This window comes from Chaetura pelagica, unplaced genomic scaffold, assembly GCF_000747805.2.
Source record: "Chaetura pelagica isolate M959 unplaced genomic scaffold, ChaPel_1.0 scaffold69, whole genome shotgun sequence".
NCBI classification, from domain to species: domain Eukaryota; kingdom Metazoa; phylum Chordata; class Aves; order Apodiformes; family Apodidae; genus Chaetura; species Chaetura pelagica.
In genome coordinates, this window is record NW_009970724.1 from 10,907,013 (window position 1) to 10,923,515 (window position 16,503).

Genomic DNA, 16,503 nt, shown 5'->3' on the forward strand with positions numbered 1-16,503 from the left:
TCTTTCCCTTCCTCCCATAAATGCAATAGTATTTGCTAATTTGAAGGATTAACTTATCTTTCAGTGGTCCTTATAGTAATCACCTTTCCCACTCCTCATCCCAATATGCTACAGTAATGGCAAAGACATTATATGTTGTTTTTTTTTGCTCTGATTTATGGCTACAATTTTAATTTATTATTTCTCAGGATTAAACTTCTGAGATTCAGTGATTTACCTGATCTATTGATTCTTGTTTAGAGACATTTTTTTGAACAAGAAGCCTTTTTAGGTAGAAAACTATAAAACTTTTTTATAGAAACTGTGCAAAAAAAGAGACATTTGTTAATATTTGTACTACTAAAATCAGCATCAGGTTATACAGTTGAAACTACTTATTTTTAATAAAGCTTACATTAAGCAACTCTCTTTTGCTGTGGAAAATATATTTTTAATTAAATACTGTTTCAGAACCATCGAATGTGAAAGAAGGCCTAAGCATATGACTTTGTTTTCAAGGAGATTCAACCATATAACAACAGGACTAGTATGAAAAGCTACTTGTTCTTACGTCTTATTATTTATTAGGAAAACAAAAACCATAACAATCATGCCTTGATGGCCAAAAACTCAGAAATTAATTCCCAAGAATAGCTGTAAAACAACTGCAAATTTACTCCCAAGTAATCTGATCTCCCAGCAACTTCATCTCCAAGCATCTGAAACAGTTTAACAACCTACCTCCATTATTTGGTGTTTTCAAGGATTCCCTGTGACTCGCTGCTTTCCGGGTAAAAGCAGAGATAAATTACACATTTTGTCTGTACTACCAAAACCATATAGAACCCTCTCTCAGACTCCAATGCACTGTCAGTCTAGTTCTAATTTTAACCTGTGCTGAGAATAGAAGGTATCACATGAGGCACTTCTGCAAAACCCCCAAGCATTTACGACTCCTGAAGTCTTTCCAGTTTGCTGAACAAAACTGTACACCCATGAACTCCTGGACTCCCTCAAACCAGGACATAAAAGTAACAAATTATGAACAAAAAGAACAAAGGAGTACTTTTACAGTCCACAGTGAAAAACAAACTAGTTATGAATTCTAAATGACAGTTACTTCTTGTACTCTAGTAATGTTTCTCTGCAAAATAACTGAGCTTCAAAGTGCTATGAAATAGCAAGATTGACTAATTAGACCAGAAAAAGCATTATATTGGGAAGTTTTTTTACTCATTACTTTTTCCCACGCTGAAAAATTTTCTTGTTGAAGAATATTAGTGCAAATTATGAAAGTCAAGACAGAAAAGCAATCTTTATCAGGATGTGCAGAGGGGTTATTACTCACCCCTTTTCATGTTTCCAATCATGAAACATTTTTCACAGAATCCCAGAACCCTTTTGGTTGGAAAAGACCTCTAAAGTCATCGAGTTCAACCATAACCTAACTCTACCAACTATTAACTCTACCAAGTCCAGTGCTTAAACCATGTTCCTAAGCACCACATCTATGTATCTTTTAAACACCTCCAGGGATAATGATTCCATCACCTCCTCGGGCAGCCTACTCAAGTGTTTAATTATCCTTTTAATTAAGAAGTTTCTTTTAGTATCTATTCTAAACCTCCCTGGTGTAACTTGAGTCCACTTCCTATTGCTTGTTACTAAGAGACCAAACCCCACCTTGCTACAACTTCCTGAAAGGAGGTTGTAGAGAGCAATAAGGTCTCCCCCTCAGCCTCTTCTTCTCCAGGCTAAACAACTCCAGTTTCCTCAGCCGCTCCTCATAAAACTTGTGCTCTAGACCCTGCACCAGCTTTTTTGCCCTTCTCTGGACTCACTCCAGCACCTCAATGTCCTCGTTGTAGTGAGGGGCCCAAAACTGCACACAGTACTCAAGGTGCAGCCTCACCCGTGCAGAGTACAAGGGGACAATCACTTCCCTGCTTCTGCTGGCCAAACTAATCCTGATGCAGGCCAGGATGCCTTTAGTCTGGGCATACTGCTAGCTCAAGTTCATCCAGCTGTCAATCAACATACTCAGATCCTTTTCTGCTGGGCAGCTTTCCAGCTGCTCCTCCCCAAGCCTGTAGTGTTGCCTGAGGTTGTTTTGACCAAAACGCAGGACCTGGCACTTGGCCTTGTTGACCCTCATACAAATGGCCTTGGTCCATAGATCCAGCCTGTCCAGGTCCCTCTGCAGAGCCTTCCTATCTTCAGGCTCCCAACTTAGTGTCATCTGCAAACTGACCGAGGGTGCATTTGATCCCCTTGTCCAGATCACTGATAAAGATATCAGAGAGGACTGGCCCCAATACTGAGGTCCCTGGGGAACACCACTTGTGACTGTCCACCATCTGGATTTAACTCCATTCACCAGAACTCTATGGGCCTGGTCATCCAGTGAGATTTTAATCAGTGAAGTGTGCACTGGTCTAGGCCCTATATAGCCATTTTCTCCAGGGGAATGCTGTGACAAACAATGTCAACAGCTCTTCTAATGTCCAGGTAAATGACATCCACAGCCCTTCCCCTCAGCCAATACATGGGTCACCCTGTCACAAGAGGAGATTAGGTCTGTCAAGCAGGACCTGCCTTTCATAAACCGATGCTGACTGGGCCTGATCACCTGGTTGTTCCACACATGCTGCATAATGGCACTCAAGATGATCTGCTCCATAACACATGATCTGCTCCATAACTTTAATATTCTATTTCTTCAAAGAGCCCTTAGAGAAGATAAAAGGAGAACAACTTAGTCAGCATCTTTTCTTTCACCAAATGGAGAGACAGCAATAATCATAGATCATTGTTTGAGGCAGAAGCCACAAAGCTGGGTAATTCTAACCAATTCTTGCAGTAAAGTATAAAACATGAGGATGAGATTTAAAAAAATATTATTCACTTGGTTATAACCCTCTTTCCGTAGAAATAGCTTTTCCTCATTATTAGTCTCGGATTCTAGCATTACTACACAGAACTTTAATCACCAAAAAACCCTTCTCCAGTCCATAACCAACTATCTACATGAACACCAGTGCCAATTTAAAGACATTAAGTGCTTTAGCTTTCAATCTTCTAAGCATTTTGTTTTGTTTTAAAAAGTTATGCAAAAGTAAAAGTGATCCAACAAGTTCTTTGGTATAGGTGTTTCTTCTTTCAGTTACAGTATATATTCAACACCGACAGTGTTTTTTAATCAATGTTTTTTCTTGATCCAAAAAAGTAATAACCAAAATCAAACGATTAATTTCTTCCTCCTCAAAAGAGACACATAATTAGAGCCAGGAAAAAACCCAACAACCTACTTTCCTTTTTACTGGAGTTTTGAGAGTCAAATTTCAGGCTCCTCGTGTCAGCAAAATAATTCTGTCTGAAATATTTAAAAATCACATTGTTGCTTTCTATCATACATTTGTATTTCCTCAATTTATTTATTTCCATGGACATCAGATTAAAGAATACACTATTCAAGCTCAGCCCTTACCATAACAATATAATTGTAGGGAAGTAGCCAGTAGGCTGTGTTCTTTTAGTAGTCTTGAGTGCAGTAGATTCTTGACAATAAGTAGAAATATAAATTTGAGTCACATGTACATGATTGCCTATACAAAATTCACAAATAAAAGCAATACTACAATTTTTTGTGACTTATTTTTTTTTATTTTTATTTAAATCTGATAAAAATGAAATAGGTGATATGCATGATATATTAGCTAAACTTTGCAAGCAATGACCTGTATAAAAAAGACCCTTACACCACAATAGAAATATAAAAAGCACCTTGCATGTATGCTCTCATGCTCCCTCCTCTACATTACCAGCCTTCCTCTTGCTCAGTCTCAGCATCAAGGACAGCAGAGATTCTACCTCTGGTAGCTTGTGCCTTGTATCTTCACAGCTAAATGCAACAGACAACTTTGGTCTACAGTTTTGGAAAATACTCCTGTAGAAGCAGTTTTTGATATACCTAAAGAAAGATTAAAACATCCACTTCATGTCTCACAAACTAATTTTTAGGGCTATGTAACTGTCACTCCTTGTGTCTGTTTGCAGCTTTTATTTCTATAAGGTATTTATATGCAACAGTTTTCTTTAGATCTCCAGTTAAAAAAATCAGTGCAATCCTCATAATCTGTTTAGTTTACCTTAAAGCCAAGTAACTGTTTTCTGTTCTGAAGTCATTAACTTGTATCTATTCATTATGTGCCTTTTATCTGAGGCTAAAAAGTCATTATCTCATACAGCATTTTTTTCATGTGAATTCCTAGTTGTATCTGATTAATCTGTCAAATTCTAGTATCTGAACATCAGTAAAACAAAGCTGTGCAAGTTTTTAGAACACTTTCTGCTTACTGTCAGGCTTACCTAATGACAGAATAACAAATGAGATCCTCCTTTTTTTTTTTTTTCTTTCCTTTCTTTCTTTTTATTTTTTAAGACAGATGATTTCTATAAGAAACAAAAATAACTCGAAAGTATTTAAGAGCTGCAACTACTTCCAGCCTATAAAAACATAGGATATTCTAGAGAGTATTTGGCTCTGACAGTTGTCTATAAATGTTATCAGTAACCATTTTAATAAATAGGGCCTCTTCATTTATAATTTGATAAAGAGCACCTGTGCAAGTAATGGCCAGGAAAAAGTGGACTAACAAAAGACTTGAGAGATTTACTCGTTAAACAACAAAAAGCCCTCTAGACATCTTACAGCAGAAGCTTAAAAGGCATTTTATTTGTATATGATTTTTGCATAACTTCTTTTGGGAATTTTGGATATTATTTTTTAGAATAAATGTGTGTGTCCAACAAGGAAGAACTATGAGTATTTCAAAACCTTCAAAACTGATTAATTTGATTATAAATACTGCAGATGCAGATCAGTGTCATTCAGTCACACCAGACTCACAACCACACATATTATAAAAGGCAAAATGAAGACATTCCATCGGCATGTTCAGAAGTCACACCATGACCTATTAAGTATGACAGTCTGCTGTAGAAGAAATTACAGCATTACTAATTAGAAGAAGTAACAATTAATTGATACCAGCTGCTGAGAACTTTTAACCACATAAAACTATTATATGATGTGAGTAGCAAAGAGCACGTGCTAGCAGAGCCAGCTTTTATAGTCATTCAGTCTAAACCACAAAGTTTAAAGGCATATTCTAGCCATGGTTTCCTTTATTTAAGGTCTAGCAGCATCGAAGCAGGGTTCTCCAAGTAAGATTTCCACAAGTTAGAAAACCGGGCCATTGTAGCTCCGTCAATGATGCGGTGATCAGCTGACCAACTCACATTCATTACCTGTGCTTTATATACTTCACCTTTTCCATTAAATCGAGGAAGAACCTAAAAATCAGAGGAAGGAAACAAAAGCCCAACACATTATAAATACTTTAATTAACAAATCTGTATTTTTAATTGATCATTTTTAAATCTAAATTTAAACATTCTGCTAAATGAGACAGACAGCAGTAGTTCCCTTCAAAAAACACCTTCCCATTATTGTTTGTGCAGCAGATTAGAATATATTGGAAACCTACATAATAAAAAGTCTGCTTCCACCATCATGGAAATACTGCAGCAGTGAACACCATTCTTGACCCAAAAGTTTCTTCCTGAATAGGAATGGCACCTTAGTGCTTAAAGTGACAGATTCCTTAAACCATTCCCTAAACAAGAGGTTCATGGGATGAACATAAAAATGTATTTTAAATTAATGCTAATTTCATTTCCAGCATTCATCTCAAATGTCTATATTAAAGAATTAAAGCCTGAAATTCAGAAAATATGGAACTGCCTTTATCATACAGAGAGTTCTGTATGGACTCAGCTATCTGGGTCATGAAATTAAACTTATCAGTATGTTTTTTTAGTCTCATCTTTTCTCCTTGGTGACAGCAAAAATGCTATTGCCATGCTGCAAAACTTGCAAAAATATACTTACATTCTTCCTTAATAACTAGAAGGCTAAACAGAGATATGAGTGAAATATAACAGGACTCTAGAAAAAAACCACAACCCTGAACCCTTGAGCAACAGAGACTACTATTTAAACATTTGGTATCTCTGCACATTCATCTGAAAACACAGCAAAACTCTTCAATCACAAGCTATGCCATTTGTGTAACATAAAGGGGAAATGTTTATATAAAAAAACAAAGGGTCACTCCACATTTCATTTTCTTTACAGATAACCTTAGTTAAATAAACACTCACACCACTGGGATAGGTAATATACCTGTATCTTTCCAAGTGCTCCAATAGCTACTTCAGGAGGTAGTATCACTGGTTTGGCGTAAGTGCCACCAATCTAGAAAAGAAAAAGATGGGGATGTTAGTTAACAAATAATTTATTTTTTTAAGCAGATGGCCATTTGCATTGCTTGTCCTAGTTTGAGCCAGAATGAAGCGAATTTTCCTTTTACTGATTATTTTTTCTTCAGTGAACTCTCTTTTTAAGCAGCACACAAGTTTTATAGCTAGTGGAGTGATAATGCCTGGATGTTTATGATACTGCTGAGAGACCAAGGACACTTTGCTTTGCTTGTTCAAACTACTGTTTCTAACACCAAGGGAGCAAAAGAGTCGAATCTAAACCCACCCGCAGGAAGGAGCGGACTAGAGGGACGGTAAAACTGGCCAGAGTTATTTCATACATATATGTACCTAATACTTCGTATAAACTCAGGGATTACAGAAGTCAAGCCCCTTCCTTCTTCTTCCCGTCTCTTCCATCCATTTGCTACAGGTTTTGTTCACCGCATATTAAACTTTAAAAATGTAGTAATTTCAGAAGTGGTTTTCAGATGTTAATTCTCACTTTTCCTCTACTTACTGTGCCAATATTCGAAAGGGTGAATGTTCCCCCCGTGAGGTCATTTGTTCCCAGTTGGCCTGCAGAGCCCAAGGTCTGTAGGCGATTTAATTCAGAGGCAATTTCAAACACACTACAGACTTGAACATTTTTCACATTGGGGACAATTAAACCTTGCTCTGTGTCCATTGCAACTCCAATATTGTGCGAAGCCTGCAACAAGTTTCATTAACCAGACATTACCACAAGCAGTAACATAAAATGTATTTTACATTAAAAAATCACTTGAATAATGTCCTTTCTATATATTATTTTAACCTAGAAAGTGTTGTCTGTAGTAAGCAACTCCTCTATACAATTCTGAGGGGAGAAGGGGATGTAAATTTTAAGTATTAACTTTCCACATCAACAAAGTGCCAAACTGATTTTGGCAACTGTGCACTCAGGAAATACAAAATCCTGGAATCAATTTTGCATGGAAAATACTTCACTTTAGAATTATTATATGAGTAATAAAATATTACTAGCGGATTTTAAAGAGAACACCAAAATTCAAAAAAAAAGGAAACTGAGTTGCCCTTCATTTGCTAGAAGGAATATATATGGATTCATCTGAAAAATACTGATAAAACAGCATAAAAGGAGTTTTTATTGCAAGGAGTATGTACACATCACTTAAGAAAACAGACATTCGCTGCCCAGAAGTATCAACTCAGTACCATGTACCAAAAATAAATAATTTTTATCAAAACTGAGTTTAAAATATGACTTCAATACACGAGTGCTGGAACAGTGAAATCACTGTGCCATTACTTTTAAATTACTGCATTAAATTTTAAATGTTCTCATTTTAAATGCCTGTCCCATCTTCAGGTAAAAAACAGGAAATCATTATATTAATACGCTTTTTTTGAGGCAAGTCTGAATAATAAAATGACTCTCATTAAACAAACTACTGAAATAAGATCAACAGTAAATTAAATCCAATCTTAAAATGTGGACACAAATTATTTTCCAGCACAACACTGTAACTTTGGTTCTTACAATTATCTCAAACATTCTGAAAAGCCCTTGTTAGCTGTTAGGTTACGTTAGGTTTTCTGATCACAACTTTTATCAGTAGTTTACAAACCTTATATGTGACATTTTGACAGCTTTCATCCAAAGAAGCATTAAGAATAGGATACTGCAGTAGTCCCAGAGAGGCTGCCTGTTAAATATAAAAGGGAAAAAAAGAAAGAAAGAAAGAAAGCTTTTTTATATTTTATAAGCAGAGAGATGCATTAAAACGAAGGAATAGCAAGAGACAATTTAGATTAACAACAATACGGATTTTCTCAATGCAATCAAATTTGGCTTCAACTCTCCTAAGCTTGTCTGATAATATTCTGTCATTATTAGGAGAGCAGAAAAAAAAAAGACTACTTATATAAAAAACAAATATACATCAGACAGACATTTAAAAAGTGATAATCCCTTTCCCAAGTATTATTGAATCTGAATTTTTATTTCTGTTCCACAATTCAAATCAAATACCCAAGAAAAAAGTTAGGAGATTCAGCAGCAATGGCATTCTCAGCTCTCCACTTCAATGACAACTATTTCAAGGAAATAATATTAATTCCCCCTTATAGAGAGTGAGCAGAATGAGTGCTTACCTAGCACTCTGATGGAAACAGCAGTACTAGAAGTTTCAGACTAAGCTATGCATTTTATGAGTAGGTCAGGCAGTGCATCTGCTTTCAGTGATGCCAACAGTTGGAAATGGAACCATGGTAACTAAATGAGTGCAAGTGCCTGGTCTCCCAAACAACAGATAAGACATTCTAATCCACCTGAGAGGTTCATTACCAAAAAAAAATCTAACAACAATAACAATAATAATCACACAGAATGTGAGGGGTTGGAAGGGACCTCTGAATTATGCATTTCTGGTGAGGTTCCTTACAATGGAGCTTGTAAAAAATACTGAGTTTCCAAAACTTGGTTTGTGTAATTTAAACACTCTGTGATGCTTAGTCCCATAATTTATACTACTTTATTTGCTCTATCCTTCTCCATTAATATTTCATAATTTTTCCATTATACAACTCTAACTATGATTTCAACAGTAAATTCATAAGTGGTTCAATAAACAAGAAAAGCTGAGACTTTTCTTGTGGCTTGTTAATATTCAGATGCTAGAGAGAAGCTCCCAACTTACAACAGTGATCAGATTCCAGCAAAATCAGCCTAAGTACTCCATAGAGTGCTCTGCTGCACATCTCACCTTTATGAAGAAAGGCATAAAGGAAAGTTTAACCCCACGGATTTGTGCTAGAGGCTTCAGCTCTTCTCGCAGCTGAACAAGCTGAGTCAAATCAATCTCATCACAATAACCAAAGTGAGGTATCTTCAGGGCAGCACTCATAGTCTTTACCATTGCCTTCTGAAAACCTGGAAAACATTCATCAATTTCTTAAACCAACCTTCTGGGAAGTTATGGTGAAATTTCAATTATTTGTTTTCATTAAACAAATCACTTAACTTAAAAAAACTGAAGCAAACCAATACACAACCACAACAAAAAAAGGACAGGGTAAAGCTCACATATAACTAAATTTTTACAACTTTAGTATTTCAGATTATATTACCTCATATCTCTTCTATGCACGTATGTATTTGAAATCATAGTACAGTAATCTGCACCACTCTTTTGTGCCTCTCCAAATAAACATTGCCTGAAAGGCAAGCAAAAACCTTTCATCTTCCTCTTATAATGTGGTTTTTCTTATGTTAGTGTCTTTTGCTAATCTCTTTTCCCAAAGTGTGAATGCTGAAGTATGGCATTATAAAGCACTGATAAACCCTTAGCTTTACTGCACTTTGCCAGTAATTGCTTAATGATTCATACTGTGACAAATTCGAATGTGTTTCAGAATGCCTACCTGTTTCAGCATACATTTGAAGAAACACTACACAAACGTGCAAGTGTAACTTCCAGCTCAATCCCACCCAACCAAGACATGAACAATCATTTCATAAAACAATAATATCATGCAACACCTTTTTTATAGAGCATGTTTTCCTATTCCTCACTTGCAAGACAGTAACGTGAAACACACTTCCATCAAAAGGATTCAACTGTTCATTGAGTAATGTTTACTAGTAACCTACTGTGAAGATTTTAGATTTCATTATTTACCTGTTACAGGTTCAGTTTTATCTTTTCCTGAAAACACAATGGGTCTGGAAACAGGTACAGGAATTTTGCGTGCTTTCTCCTTCAGAGCAGCAGGCACAGTCTCTGATTTTGGCAGAGGTGGCACAATTTCAGCCTTCGGTGAGGGTGGTAGAATAGCTCCCGTTTGTTTGGCTAAGTAATTGAGTATGTCTTCTTTAAGGATTCTGTTATCTTTCCCTGTTCCAACAACTTCACTCAATTTAATCTGAAAAGTACATAACAAGCTTTGACACTTTCATTTTCACAACAATATAAAAATACCCTGTATTGGTAGCTACCCTTTAAAATTATGCAGTTACTGATCTAACATACCTACAGTTTTCTTTCCTATTCTATGTCTTATTAGGTACTCAGCACTGTTCAAATAATCCAGAAGGCCCACTAGGTGTCTAACTGCATATTTTAAGGGGGAACTAGGAATACTACTTACCTCTTAACTACCTCATAGGATCAACAGTAAAATACTAACTAGAGGAAAGCTATTTGTTACTTAATTTTCTCTACCTTTTGTTTTATTTTTCTCCTAAAAATGCACCAAAAGTTTTCAAAATCAATGCAATATTCATAGATTCATAGTAAAAAAAGAGTTAGAAAAAAGCTTAGAAGATAACCTAGTACATCCTCTGCTCGAATACAAATCTGAAAAACAGAACAAGGTAGCTAAAGCTGAGATTGCATTTTCTCTTCCTCCTTCCTCTATCCCAGGAATCTATTCTGATACTTTTATAATTTTTGCTATAAAAAGGTTTTTGTAATCTCCAGCCTGAAGCAACCCAGCTGCATTTAAAGCTCAGTAATTCTTTTCCTATCCACCATAATCATCACAAAGCACAATCCACTTCATCTTTACAACAGGTTTCATACTTCTGAAATGTAAATGTTTTGAAAACAAGTAATTTCTCACTGCATCTTCCTCCAGATGAACATTTTCCCAGTCAGTCAAACCACTACATAAAAAGATGGATAAAATGCAGCAGGACCCAATTCAGCAAACTTACGTTATTCTCCATGGCCAGACGACGAACTGCAGGGGTTGCTAATGTTTTATGACCTTTTATCTCTTGGTGAGTGTGCTCTTCATGAGACATAGGAGGTGTTTCAACAACATCTTCTTCTGGGGCAACACCTACAAACAAAAAGAAAAAAATTAACTTTACTATATTATAAGCATTTGTTATATTTCAACCCCAACTGTTCTGTGATTCTGAGATAGATGAAGTTTTTAAGATTGATTTTGAGTTACTATGGCTGGGAACACAGCATGTTAAAGGCTGCTACTTACGCTCAGTTTTTCATAGGAACTTCCAGCTTTTTAGATTTTAAATCCTAGTAACATATCACAGCTTTTTCTACTTAATTTTATTGCGTTGTAAAGGGGGAAAAAATAATTAAGTTTTAAGATTTTCAGCACAAAAAAGTAAACTCCTCTGTCACCAATGTTTTTACGAAAACAAATATAAAATACACAAGAGGGGAAAAAAAGGGCTTACAGTACCTTTTGAAGCATCAATTTCAATGTCCACTAATGGTTTTCCAACAAAAGCAATTTCATCTAAATTGTAATGGAGTTTTCTAATGATGCCGTCATACCGACTAGTAATAGTAACAGAAGCTTTATCGCTTTGTACTTCACAGATGCTATCAAACTGGGACACGCTGTCACCTTCTTTTATGTACCTAAAAGAAAAGACACAGGCGAGTATAAAACATATTAAGTATCAAAACCTATGCTGTGTATTCTTTTGGTAAGTTCATTAGGTACATCCCCACAACATGAAAACACATTCCAGATGAGAAGACAAATTCTATATAATGGATACATTTGCTATTTTCCTTTGGCCTGACTGTTCCAGAACCCTTTGTTGTGTGAACTGACACAATTTTTTTAGGATACCATCACACATATATTTTTACTATTATTTTAGTAAAGTTTTCTTGACAGACTATAAGCCATGTTAAAATTAGCGCATCTTAGTTGGAATCTAAGGAAGTTTTCACCTACCTGTACAAAGAACGGGGCATTTCAACACTGCCTTCCTTCACTGTACACTTTGATTTTGCTTAACCCATTAATTACTGGCTTTTTACAAAGAACTGAAACATTCAAGTCTTTTTCTAAAGTCAATAGAGAAGGGGTATAGGGTAAAATTATGTGGATTCTCCACACTAGTCATTTGTTTCCAAAGTTCAGCTTAAGTAAATATAATAAAAGACAGACCACCTGTGCTCTAAAGATATTAATCACTGAAGGAAAGCCTATATACAGCTGCAGCATCCCATTCCTTCTATCTTTCCCACTCCTAAATAAACAGATTGCAAACAAACAAAATGCAAAGCTCAGTATATACAAGGCTTTAAACTGTGAAAAATGAAACTTGAAGAACTTCACTAGGAAGCATTCTCAGATACATAACTGATCATACAGCTATTAAACTGCTTCCTGATTTCTTAGTATATTTCTAAGAAAGAAGAGCTTACCATTCTTTTACAGTCACCTCCGTAATCCCTTCTCCAATGTCAGAAAGTTTAAACTGGACAATTTGGCCACATGAAACTTAAAACAGACAATAAGGAAATATGGGATGTTTAATATTAAATACAAGGTATCAGATAGAAAAATCTGAAAGCATCAGAAATAGTCTACAAACCAGCCATATATGAACCACTAACATAACACCCATAAAGTAGCAAAATAAAATAAATTATTTTATTATGAAAAAGATTACCAGCAGATGTTCTGAATAATCGTTGCTGATGACTAAACTTGAGGGCAGATTTGTCAAACACGCACACATATTTTGATTTTATAAAGCGAATGCTGCTGCACGATCTAACACGGTGAATGCAAACCTGGGGAGAAAATTCTCAAGTGTTAATATAATGGACTGAGGAATACAGAGCTCTTTTAATATTCCTGAAAAAACGGTAATACTAAAATAGTTTAATTCTAGACTATATGAGAAGTTCTTCTGGAAACATAATCATACCAAATACATACTGAATGTACAATAACCATTAAATTAGCAGAAGCTTTGGCAGATTTTTAACTTCTTTCACTAACACAACACATGGGGAGATCAAAGCCACAATAACACAACCAATTAACAAAAATCATGACAAGATCTGGTAAAAGATTCATACTTGCTATTGTTTCTCTAAGCAATTAGTTTAATCAAGACACACACACAAAAAGCATACACAATATCAACTACATCAGCCATCTGAAATATTCTTATCCAGAATGGATATTGGAAGGATCCCCTGGACTGCAGGAAAAATCAACGTATTGTTCTTTGTCAGTACTTATTCCAATCAAAGGTTGATCAGAAGTACTAATTAGAAGGGACATTCACACCAGAGGGCACAGACAGTTGCCTTTTCATTTCTTTTAATCCATAGGAGGCAATGATCTTCAAGTAAGTATCAGTTCACATCAACTTGAATTACATTTTTTAAGAACTTCTTCCATGGTTACAATTACGTTTACTTAGAAATCAACTTTAAGGGTCAACAGAATTTTCTGAAAGGTTCTTCAGGCAAAACTTTATGCTTTAAAGCATCACGTAATCAGTCATGATTTTGGTCAAAAGCAAAGCCAGTAGCACTTGCATTGACATAAACAGGCATATCATTAATCTCAACAAAAGTTAGTTCAGACCCTTTCTTATTTAGTAAGATTTCTTAAATCTAACGTAATTCTGGTGTTATGTTGTCTTAGAGTGCTGAAAAATTAATAAAAATAATAAATTATCTGTATATACAATCTCTAATTAATTTAGAGATATGAAAAAATTTACGTGCTACAATGTACCTCAAGTAGCTCAAAACTGTAAAATTTAGAAATTATCTTCTTAGAGGACCCAGAAAACAGCACACCTGTATGGGAAAGTTTATTTTAACTTCTTTTTTAAAAAATACTTCAGTAACTACAGAGCACATGAAACTTCCTGATTGCCCTCCCCCTCGCCCCCAAATGCTTAACTATTTTATATTACACCTTTTAAAGTAGATTATTCAGAAAAATGTGCAGTTCTGAACTGATGATGGACACATTTTCTACACTATTTAGCATTGCAAGTTGCATTTAATATAACCTCTCTTTTAGGCACAAAAATTTATACAATATATTCTACCATAAAGGACACAACAAAGTAATACTGAGTTTTCAGTTGCCTGGTAAGACTGTATCTACCAATCTAGAATAAGTATTTTTCCAATTCCTACAATGAGCTAACAGTAAAACTCTTTCATTAGTCCTCCAAACAACTTCCCCTATTAACAAATAATATAAAAAGATAATTTTAACCTATGACAAATCTCATTTCATGAACACATTTAAAATTCTTATTCAATTACCAAACTGGTATAAATATACATCTTCACAAGCCTATTTTCTCCTTTTTAAAATTCTATTCTTCCTTCCACTTAACGGTTACATTTTTTTTGTCCAACAAGATATTTTGTCCCAAGCTTATAATAAAATTCTTTTCTCTTTATATGACCTTTCATGGAAAACATTCAATATTTACCTGTGAAGATGATCACAAGGAGCACATCAAATCTCTGAACTATTTCTAAATGTGAAGTTTCATAATGCTTTCCATGTGTTTTTAACATTTGGTAACCAATGCAGGTAGTGAATTAGTAATGTCACTGCCAAAAAAACAGACTGGTTTTGTTACAGAAGAGTTTCAATGCTGTTTCAAATTATATTAGTAGGAATAATTCAAAACTACTACAAAAAATTGAATTTTTTTGGTTTGCAGTTTTGCACATTCTCTACTAAAAAGCTGGTGTGCTAGTATGTTAAAGCAGCAACACAGAACCCAACCTCTTCATAGAACAGTGTTCCTTTCTAACGGGGGAAAATGAAAATCCATTAAATAAGCCGTGCTTATTAATTTCAGTATTTAATCTCCAGAATATTATTTTCTGTGTAATGCCAAATAAAAAAATAACAAATGCATATAAAAGACAAAAATCAATTCTAGTATCAACAGCATAGCCATCTATGTATCCTGATGTCTGGAAAAATACAGCACTACCCATTATGTTTATGTCACCACTGCTACACTATATGACAATTTAAAGGCAATAATGCCACAGTAAGAGAACACCTTTCCTGCACAAGTCCTCAAAGTATGGAGTTACCGTGGGAAGAAGAAAATGATGGATCACTCCAGTCTCTCACTGACCCTGAGGGCACATCAGCCACTTGTTGACTGAGATTCATGGTTTTAACCAAGATAACATGGGAGCTGTATGCTGTATGGGAGAGAACTGCCTTGCCCTGTTTGGCTCAGTTTTGGTTATCTCCTCAGAAAGAAGCCACCCATGATTTTCTAAATCACTTCTAGTCCTAAAAATCTACTGATTGCCTCAGAACACAGTGGTTTTTATGCAGCCTGAAAGCAACCAAGTACCTGAGGAAATAACAGTGAATTTCAAACTCAAAGCGACAACTTGTGCTCAAAGGCAATGACTTCTCATTAAAGGATACTCCTTTATAGAAGTCTTTTGACTTGCTGTCACAATATTTACATCGGTCTTGTTCTGCATACATATTCTGTATCTCCAAGTACATAGTTGCCTATTTCCTAAACCAATTCCATGGTAGCACATTTCAGTCAGACACTGTTCCTCACCTAAATAACTGGCACCGTGTCCTAGTGCCCAGGTAACCCTTACTTCCCTACTACTTAACACAAAGACCCGAGTCTCCTTTCTTTTAATCTTCACAACTTACAGCCTGCAATGGACACCATCACTTTGCCCTTCCTCTTGCTAAGCCAAGTGTTTGCAAAAGCACTGAGAATATTAAAATAAAGCCCTTTAATACTTTCATAACCATATTATTTTTCAGATCTTGTAACTGTTTCATAGTAGACAGTCACAAGAAGTATATTGTCTAGCAAAATTCAAAATGTGCTTGCAGGAAACACAAACTCAGATTATTTTACAAGAATATATTTCACAAAACAGCATGAAATAATTGAAAACGAACACTTTTTACTGCAGCAGGAAGACTATAATACAAGAAGGCAGAAGTGACTCTTCGTGACATTTTATGAGATTTTAAGTGTCCTAACAGGCAGCCAAGTATATTCACTTGCTACAGTATGGCAAGGTATCTCAACTACTTAATTTGAAGGCACCAAGGCTCCTGGGATTCAAAGAACACAGGTTCCCTTTCAGTGTGTGAGCCACACCGCCTCCGTGCACAGGTTTGCAAAGGGCCTGATGCACGGGCGGAGCGGCTGTAACGCAGCGTAACACACTGAATCCGGTGACCAAGAAATAAAACCTGAGAAGGCTGTCAGTGGGTTATTACAGGAGGCACACGTCTCTTTCACGGGAGACACGGGCAACAGGGAAGGCATTCGTGGGCAGCAGCGCGGGGCAGGGCGGACCCCAGGGAGCAGCGGGCAGGCTCCGCCGCAGGGCGAGGCCGCGGGGCGCACGGTCACCTGTGCCGCCG

At 35.9% G+C, this 16,503-nt stretch overlaps 1 protein-coding gene across 1 annotated transcript; it reads right to left on the reverse strand.

Moving 5' to 3' along the window:
• Positions 1 to 4,691: 4,691 nt before the first annotated feature.
• On the reverse strand, positions 4,692 to 15,258 carry DBT (dihydrolipoamide branched chain transacylase E2). Its single transcript, XM_010006777.1, has 12 exons — positions 15,177 to 15,258; positions 13,837 to 13,901; positions 12,752 to 12,875; positions 12,504 to 12,579; positions 11,521 to 11,702; positions 11,024 to 11,151; positions 9,987 to 10,230; positions 9,072 to 9,238; positions 7,935 to 8,012; positions 6,824 to 7,015; positions 6,227 to 6,298; positions 4,692 to 5,334 (listed from the first exon to the last, which is right to left on the reverse strand). The coding sequence occupies exons 1-12, from the start codon at positions 15,256 to 15,258 to the stop codon at positions 5,167 to 5,169; spliced, it is 1,578 nt and encodes a 525-aa protein (XP_010005079.1). The 3' UTR covers positions 4,692 to 5,166.
• Between the last annotated feature and the right edge of the window lie 1,245 nt (positions 15,259 to 16,503).

Excerpts from the sequence above, each read along its gene's own strand:
- DBT (XM_010006777.1), bottom strand. The coding sequence starts at position 15,258 with ATGAATCTCAGTCAACAAGTGGCTGATGTGCCCTCAGGGTCAGTGAGA. Across the intron at positions 10,231-11,023 it reads GTCTGGCCATGGAGAATAAC|ATTAAATTGAGTGAAGTTGT; the intron begins GTAAGTTTGCTG and ends TGTACTTTTCAG. Across the intron at positions 6,299-6,823 it reads CCCTTTCGAATATTGGCACA|ATTGGTGGCACTTACGCCAA; the intron begins GTAAGTAGAGGA and ends TTTCTTTTCTAG.